We start from the raw sequence: 9,315 nt of genomic DNA, 5'->3' as shown, positions 1-9,315 counted from the left end.
AAGCAAAAAAAGACCCAAAAAAACCCTACTAAAATAATACTAAAGTAATCATTGTATCTTTAGCATATAACACAGTGCTTGGCATGTAATAGGAGCTCAATAAATATTTGTTGAATGTGAAATTATTTGTCAATATAAATGTTTTTAGTAACTTTTATTTCAAGGATGATGATCTTAACTTATCTGACATAAAGCTGTTTCAACACATATATCAGCAGAGCCCTTTTTAAATCACTTAGAATATAGCTTCCAGCCCGAAGTCATCTTCTCAGGTCATCTATACAGCTATAATTAATTTAAACTGGCTAAAGTTGTTCAGCCTTTACTGACAATGCTACTAATATCTATATACAAAATGGCATGGGAAAGATTCTTTCTTGATCATGTATAACATAGACTAGTCTTTCCTGTTTATAATAGTATTAACTAATATCTATAACATGGTTTATTATGTGTGAGGCACTTTACAAACACATGTAATGATGTGTAAAGATATCAATATGTGTGACATACTGGTGTAGAGGTGGAGATGGAAACGTGGCTCCTGCACTCTCACCTGCCTCTCATAGATCTCAGTTCTACATTCAGATGGCCAGAAAAGATCACTAGTTATAGTGGGAACTAGTTACAGTAACGAGTTCAAGTGGTAATTGGTAGAGTCATAACGCTCTTTATGCACCTGGGCGAGAGGGGGCACTGAAAGCTGTAACTTCACGTCACCCTGTGAGATAATGAAATTGTCACTTCACAGGACAACACACAGAGTATTAAACCCTGTCTTCTGACTCAAACACCATATCCTGTGACGTAGAGTCCAGGAAACATCTTTATTAATTTGAGGCGCTGAGAAATGTCCCGTTCCATGACAGGTCATGAAATCATCCTTGAGTGTTTTAAACCATATGTTTTTGGCAGTGCTTTTGACACATCTAAATGAAGCTAAAACTTTTACTTCTTCAATTACATCATGCAAACAAGGGAATCTTTGGTTCTAGAAAGTACTGAAAAGATTTTGAGAATTTTCTTGTGCATAGAAAAGGTTTTATAAAGTCCATATTTATAACTTTTATTTGATCCATCAGTCTAAAATATGAAAAATTGGTTTAACTGGATTTTTTTCTTATTTGACACTTAGCACTTTCTTGGAGATAAAAAAGCATATTACTTTGTTAAAGCAACATGATACATTCTCTGTCAATGTATTAAAATTTCTAAATCATATCAATGGAATTTATATATAAACTTATATATGATATAAATGGAATTCTATCATTTATAATTTTATCATATTATTTTGTATTTTTCTATTAATATAAGTTTTATGCTTATATAGATGATTATATCTAATCATTTTGTAATCTATGTTATTTTAAAATTTGATATGATAAAGAACTATAAGTCCACCTCACAGTTATATCCGGTTAAAAAATGTAATTATGAACATCATTCATAACATGAAGAAATTGTTAACATACAATAATTTTTGAAAACTTTACATAATTATGCCTTTCATAAACTTGAAATTTTATGAAATATGTAAGCATATATTTGTAGGTGAGAAAAATAAGAACTTTATATAAAGGATAAAGTAGAAGCAGGAATCTCATCATTTACAAAAAAATTATGTGTTGTTATGGAGTCACTTGTGGAATAAAAATTATAAGGTTGTGCCTTGAATTCCAGTGAGTAAAACAAAATCAGCCTTTATTTTTGTTTTTATTGTTATGCAAAAAGTCACTTTAGAGTTCTATTAAGAGACTTTTCTATGATCTGTGACATTCTAGCTTAGTGACAAAGAAATGTTTTCCCAAATGTGAAAAGCTAATAAACGTCAAAGAATTAATCAACCTCATGACTAATAACTTCAAATTTAAACAAAATAAGATTTTTTTGGACCAAACAATTGTCAAAGATTTAGGGAAAACCATGATAGTTAGAGTGCAGCAAAATGAGTACTTCCATAATCTCTCTATCAAGACCTACAAAATATTGTAAATACTTTACAATAAAAGATATTTTTGGGGGGCCAGCCTGGTGGCGCAGCGGCTAAGTTTGCATGTTCCGATTCTCGGCTGCCCGGAGTTGGCCGGCTTGATCCCAGGTGTGGACAAGGCACCACTTGGCAAAAGCCATGCTGTGGTAGGCGTCCCATGTATAAAATAGAGGAAGATGGGCACGGATGTTAACTCAGGGCCAGTCTTCCTCAGCAAAAAGAGGAGGATTGGCAGTAGTTAGCTCAGGGCTGATCTTCCTCAAAAAAAAAATTGTTTTTTACAAAAATAATACTGTAAATATCCTTAGTGATCAACTACAGAGAAATGTTTTGAAAAACGATAATAGCTATAGGAATATTATAGTGACATTAATGATTATTTTTTGTAGAATTTTAAAGACAAAGCAAATTCTCACAATATAAAATTAAGTGAAAGGAAATTCAGAACATACAAAATTTGTGAACACACTATGATTTAGGTTGTGTTACATTGTATATACTTATAAGAAAAGACTAAAAGGAAATAATATTGCAATAGCGGTTGTTTTCTGGGGTGTGGGTGATCTTTTCCTTTATTTTATACAGGTCTATGTTTTCCAGATAGTCTACAATGATCATTTGGGCATACAAAAAGAAATAAAAGAAGCCAATAAAAAGAGGCATTTTTCCTAAAATGTGTTATCTACATCTGGACAGACTATTAATACTTTATGTAATTCTTTTGCATGATCACTCGATATTCCCCTCGTCTCTTGATTTCTTAGCCTGCTTCATTAAGAACGTGATGTGTTGCTATATGCTTCCCTGCAGGAGTGTAGTGATTATCCACTGCCATGAACAACCAGAGCTGCCAGGAACAGTTCATCTTGTTGGGTTTCTCAGACAGACCGAGGCTAGAGCAGATCCTCTTTGTGTTTGTCCTCATCTTCTACCTTGTGACCTTAGTGGGCAACATTGTCATTATCTGGGTTTCCCGCCTGGACCCCTGCCTCCACACACCCATGTACTTCTTCCTCACCAACTTGTCCTTCCTAGATCTCTGCTTTACCACCAGTTCCATCCCCCAGCTGCTTTTCAACTTAGGCAGCCCAGACAAGACCATCAGTTTCACTGGTTGCGCCATCCAGCTCTTCATGTTCCTGGGACTGGGAGGCACAGAATGTGTTCTCCTGGCAGTCATGGCTTATGACCGCTTTACTGCCATCTGCAAGCCCCTCCGCTATTCTGTCATTATGCATTCTCAGCTCTGTTGGAAGTTGGTGTCTGTGGCCTGGGGAGTCGGACTCCTCAACTCCCTGGTTATGTCTCCAGTGACGATGAAGCTGCCACGATGCAGGAGATGTAGGGTGAAACATTTTCTATGTGAGATGCCAGCTCTCATAAAAATTGCCTGTGTTGACACAGTGGCTGTGGAGAGCACTGTTTTCATCTTATCAGTAATAATTGTCCTGGTGCCCCTGTCGCTTATCCTCATCTCTTATAGCTATATTGCCCTGGCAGTGCTGAGGATCAAGTCGGCTGCAGGAAGAAGGAAGGCTTTCAACACGTGTGGGTCCCATCTTACTGTGGTCTCCTTGTTTTATGGGAATATTATCTATATGTATATGCAACCAGGAAATAATTCATCTCAGGACCAAGGGAAATTCCTTACCCTCTTCTACAACTTGGTGACCCCCATGTTGAACCCTGTCATCTATACACTGAGAAACAAGGATGTGAAGGGTGCACTGAAGAGGCTTGTGTCTAGAAAGTAAGGTGACAGTGACTTTTCCTAAAGTCGCGTCTTTTACTTACTTAATAGAAATAAATAATTCTTAAAGTGAAAATTTAAGATTCATTTAAATATTCCTACCTACTCAATAAAAATCTCCAGGGATGGAGTTTGGGAATATGTACTATGAAGCCCCAAATATGATGCTGATGATTAGCTGAGTTATAGGTAAATTTTAACTTGCATGATATCTTATATCTGACACTTCCAATCATCTTTTCTCCTCCTTTCCAAGTTCGCCACATCTAATTAAAATCCATCAAAACCGTGAATGAATCTTTCAGTATTGTTCATTGACTTACAGAAGTTATGCCTAAATAAAACCATATGATGATGTTCTCTCTCATTGATATCTTGTATAACTGTCATTTTTACCATGGAATTGAGGCAATGGAGTGCCAAAATACTTAAAATACTTTCATCTTCTGATATCTTTAAATCTCCTTGTCTGGAGAAGATAGAGCATTAGCCTAGACATGGCCTATGACATCATTTAAATTATTTGAGCTCAATGTTGTTTCTCTGATCTGCTGCATTAAAATTATCTGGAGAGATTTTTTTTTGTTGCTTTAAATATAGATTCTCAAGTCCCAACCACCGAAGTTCTGACATTTAGTAAGTCTGGAAATATTTGTGTTGAAAAATTCCTTGTGTGATTCCAACATGGATTTAAGTTCAAAAATGAATGATCCATTCCAAATCCTTTCCTTTGGCAGATTAAGAAACTGAGGCATGGTGAAATATATTTATCATCAAACAGACCATGAATAGTAGAGCTAAGATTTTAACACAAGTGTCTGAATGTATCAGGATGAGTATAATGTTTCCAGTTTTTAAAAACAAATTTTGTTCAAGGGGCTGTTAAAAGTGACAATAATGAAAACAAGAATAGAAGCTGTATGTGTGCAAGTGTGCATGCATTGACATTTATACACACACAAGCATTATGGTGGTTGTGCGAAGTTACAAGTGAGAATTTCACTTAGAAATAAATTCAAGAGTGTCTTTTCACTGTGATTCTGCTTAAGAACAAAGGTCTTATCCTAGTGAGCCCTTTAAATAGCCATATTTTCAATTAAAACTTTCAAGTAGACCTTGCTACACATAGCTTTGACACAAAGCATAAGAAAAAAGTTAAACAAATAATTTTATTATACTTTTTTCTTTTATGGGAAATGTTTATTTGTGTCTATTTTCTTAAAAAGCATAGTAAGTCACTATTATGAGCTGGATGACACATTAAATAGTAGCCTTTTGCATTCAATGTAGAAATGTAGTAAAGGCCATTTAAAAGAACGTAAAAGGAGAATTTTCCTGGATTGAACTAGATAAGGACACTTTATTTCTCAAGTCAGAAGGTGTTTCTGTCATTGGAGTGCTTCTCTTTTTTCTCTACAATCACTCATGTCATACAGACAGTTCACAGTGCTTCAGTTTTTCCTCATATGCCAATAACCCACAAATCCAAATTCCGTGCTAAAAATTGGTTTCAAACACCAGTTGTTACATATCCAATTATTTGTTGGCCAAAATCATCCACGTGATGGATAAATTTAACTTTTATGAATCAAACTCACCCTTTGCAAAACTTCTCAATGTATAAAGCTGCAGAAGTTATCTGTACAAATATCTATATTAAAAAAGTTTGGGGTAAATACTTGAGTAGGAGAAGAATGATATATAGGAGATACAGCAAGAAATACAGAGAGTAAAACAGATCAAATTCTTTGGTAACAAATAGTTAAGACCAAAGAAATACATAAAATATTTCCATAATACCACAGAATTTTTTTTAACTATATAGTATCAAACTTTTGAGGCTAGGATTGAGGAGTCCAATGGATGTGAAAGTGTGTTAAATTCTTTACTCTCAGAGGAAAAGGAGGTATTGACATCAATACCTCTTTTGGTGGATAAATTTAACTTTTATGAATCAAACCCAACTTTTGTAAAGCAAAATATTTCTTTCTCTTGATTTATCTTTTTCTCCAATGGACAAAATCTTTGCAAAGACTGAAAACATTAAAAAATATCTTTGGCTTCTATCTCCATCTTTATTTGAAATCCTCTGCAACCAAAACCATTCAGGTCCTAGCATGTAGTAGATACTCAATAAATCTTTCCTGATGGAATAAATAAAAAATAGTTTCTTATTCTATATTTTTCTTGTGAAAATTATATAATATGCAAATAATAAGACATTTATCTCTTCCTATAAGTCATTGTATATCTATATGGTCTACAAAGGTGGGGAAATTTTGAAAAGAGATCATCACACAAAGCTGGGGCTCCAAAGGCAACAACCTTGAGGTAAGGGTGCATGAAAAATACACCTGTCATGCAGAACACAGAAAAGAAAGTTGCCTCTCTTGGCTTTGGAGAAGAATAGAGCGACTGGTGGATGGAGAGGAAGCTTTGTCCTGAAAATTTATAACTTCAAGTCTGCCAACGTGTATATTTGCAACCCAAATTCACACTATGTAGTCTGAGAAAACTAAAGTAGATTATGATTGTCTCAATATCTTAATAGTTATGATATCTCTGAATGAGCTAAACACTCCCTTCCCTCAGTTTAAAAAACAAAGATTGACTGATTGGATGGTGAAAAAAACCATCAAACTATATTCTGTTTAAAACAGACACACCAAAACATGGGGACATGAAAAGGATGAGAGTAAAAAATGAAAAAATATGCCAAACCAGTGTTTCTACATTAATATCTAGTAAATAGACTTTAACAAACCTGAAGACAAAAAGCATTACTAGACATGGAGAGGCTTACAAACTAATGATAAAAGTTCAAAGGTTCAATTCACTAGGAATTTAAAATGTAAAGGCCCCTAGTAAAATAGCCTCAAAATATATGAAGCAAAAAATAGATAGAAATAAAGGGAGAAAAAGTTAAACCCACTAATGTAGTGTAAGATTTCAACATTACTTTAGATTGTTGGTAAAAAAAAGCAAAATAAAAAAAGCGAGGATATAAAGGATCCTAGCAACAAAATTGACAAAATTGATTTAAGGAAAAACTAAAGATTCTGTACCCCAAAATAGAAAAGACACTTTTTTTTTGGTTGGCACAAATAGCTTTTATTTACAGATAATAGTAGGCTTAGACAGGTTAAATAAAATTGCCCAAAGTCACAGATGGTGCGTAAAAGAGCCAGAATTTGAATGGCCAACGTATCTGACACCAAACCCCATGTTCTTAACCACTACAGTCTGCTACCTCCCAGCAGCAGTGATCACCATGGGGGCGGGGGTGGTTCCTGTGTTTGATCCGTGGTTCCTGCTCTGCATTAAATGCCCTTTTAGGTATATGTTTATTCTAGAGAAGACACATTTTTATCAGACACAGAAGGAATATTACACAAAGAAAGCCTCAAGCATGTTTTAAAGATAGTTGTCATTCAGTCCATGATCTCTGACCAAAACACGTGAGAAATTAATATGAAACAATCTTCTGTTTAGAAATTTAAAGGCGCACTGCAAAAATTCATAGATTATTATTCCATGAAATAATCAGAATACTCATGGATTAAAGGAGAAATTATAATAAAAATTTGACTGAAAATGAAAACATTACATATCAAAACTTTGTAAATATAGCAAAAGCAGTAATTTAAAGAAAGTTTATAGCTTTGAATACTTACATTAGAAGAGAAGAAATTCTCAATATTAATGACCTAAGTGTACATCTTAAGAAGGTAAAAAAAGGACCATAATAAGTAGCAAGAAAGTAGAAATTAAAATTTAAAATATTACCACATACTTTGGAAAGATGGCAATGTCAGCAGTAGCATGATTTTTTTTCGTGCCTTTTCCTCCTTCCTTTCTTCCTTTTCTTCTTTCTTTCTTTTCAGCTTTATTGACGTGTAACTGACATACAGTAACTGCACATGTTTAAAGTGCATAATTTAATGTTTTGGTATATGAATACACTTGTATATTTTTACAGATGCCCTTTGTCAGGTTGAGGAAATTCCTTTCTATTTTTACTTGGCTGAGAATTTTTTCTCAGAAGTGTATGTTAAATATTATCAAATGCTTTTTCTGCATCTATTGAGATGATCACATTTTTTTCCGTTTTAGTTTGTTAACATGGTGAATTACATCGATTGATTTTCAAGCGTTAATCAAACCTTGCATTCCCGGGATAAGTCCCTCTTGGTTATGATGTATTGTTATTTTTATATATATCATTCGATTCAATTTCCTGAAGCTTTGTTTTGAATTTTTGCATCTATGTTTACAGGAGATATTAGTCTGTATTTGTATTTAAAACCAATGTATACATCTGTGTAACTATCACTTAGAGCAAGATATAGAGTGTTTACTTCACCCTAAAAACTTTCTTCATGTCCCCTCCCAGTCAAAATCCCCAAAGGAAATAACTATTCTGGTTATCACCTTAAATTGGTCTTTTGATGATTCTAGAAGTTCACAAAATTAGAAACATATAGCATCCATTCAAATGACCTCTCATGCAACAGAAAGTTTTTGAGATTCATCCTTGTTCTTGCATGGATCAGTAGATTGTTCATTTTTATCGATAAGTGGAACTACATTCTGTGAATTTTCACATTTTTACCCATTTTTCTATTACAGACGTTTGTATTGTTTCTGGCTTTGTGCTATAATGAACAAAACCACTGTAAGACTACTCTTGCACAAGTCTTTTGTGTGGACATCTGTTTTCATTTCTGTTAGGAAAATACCCAGGAGTGTAAATACTCAATCACAGAGGATGTATATTTAACTTTATATAGCCCAAACACTTTTCTAGGATATTTTATCTAACTATATTCCACAAGCAACACATGAGGGTACCAGTTGTTCTGCGTCCTTACTAATATTTGGTATTATCAGGGTTTCTGGGTTTTTTTCTTTGCTGAGGAAGATTTTCCCTGAGCAACTATCTGTACCAGTTTTCCTCTATTTTGTATGTGGGTCACCACTACAGCATGGCTGATGAGTGGTGTAGGTCCGCACCAAGGATCCAAACACACGAACCCAGGTTGCCAAAGTGGAGGGTGCCAAGCTTAACCACTATGCCATGGGGCCAGCCTCAGGGTTTCTGTGTTTTGATTTAGCCATTCTAGTGATTGTAAAGTGGGAACTTATGGTTTTAATTTGCATTTCCCTCATGATTACAATGCTGAACACATTTTCATGTGTTTTTTGCCATGTATACATTTTATTTTGTGAAACATCTGGTTTAAGCTTTGTGCCTACTCTTCACTAAATTGTTTGCCGTTTTTTAAAAATGATTTTTATGTGTGCTTTATGTATTCTAGATATAAATATTTGATCATATATATATATATATTGCACATATTTTCTTCCAATTTGTAGTTAATCTATTAATTTTCTAAGTGTTATCTTTTGAGGAGCAGAAATTTTTTATTTTGGTAAAGTGCAATGTGTAATTTTTTTATGGTTAGTGTCTCTCCTGTCTTAAGAAATATTTCCCTAGGATAAAGTAGGGATATTCTCCTATATTGTTTTTCTGTATGCATCGTAGATTTACCTTTTCTGTTTAAGACCTTGA

General features: G+C 34.1%; 1 protein-coding gene across 1 annotated transcript; it reads left to right on the top strand.

The window, feature by feature from the left end:
• Positions 1-2,826: 2,826 nt before the first annotated feature.
• LOC106823463 (olfactory receptor 2W3-like) lies at positions 2,827-3,747 on the top strand. The gene has a single exon (XM_014829175.1). It carries the CDS (start codon positions 2,827-2,829, stop codon positions 3,745-3,747), a length of 921 nt encoding a protein of 306 aa, XP_014684661.1.
• The last annotated feature ends 5,568 nt before the right edge of the window (positions 3,748-9,315 follow it).

The sequence above is a fragment of the Equus asinus genome, chromosome 8 (genome assembly GCF_041296235.1).
Source record: "Equus asinus isolate D_3611 breed Donkey chromosome 8, EquAss-T2T_v2, whole genome shotgun sequence".
Lineage (NCBI taxonomy): Eukaryota > Metazoa > Chordata > Mammalia > Perissodactyla > Equidae > Equus > Equus asinus.
Note: the sequence above shows the minus strand (reverse complement) of the source record. Positions and strands in the feature narration are given on the sequence as shown.

What these genes read in the sequence shown, in the direction of transcription:
- LOC106823463 (XM_014829175.1), top strand. Translation starts at nt 2,827, where the DNA reads ATGAACAACCAGAGCTGCCAGGAACAGTTCATCTTGTTGGGTTTCTCA.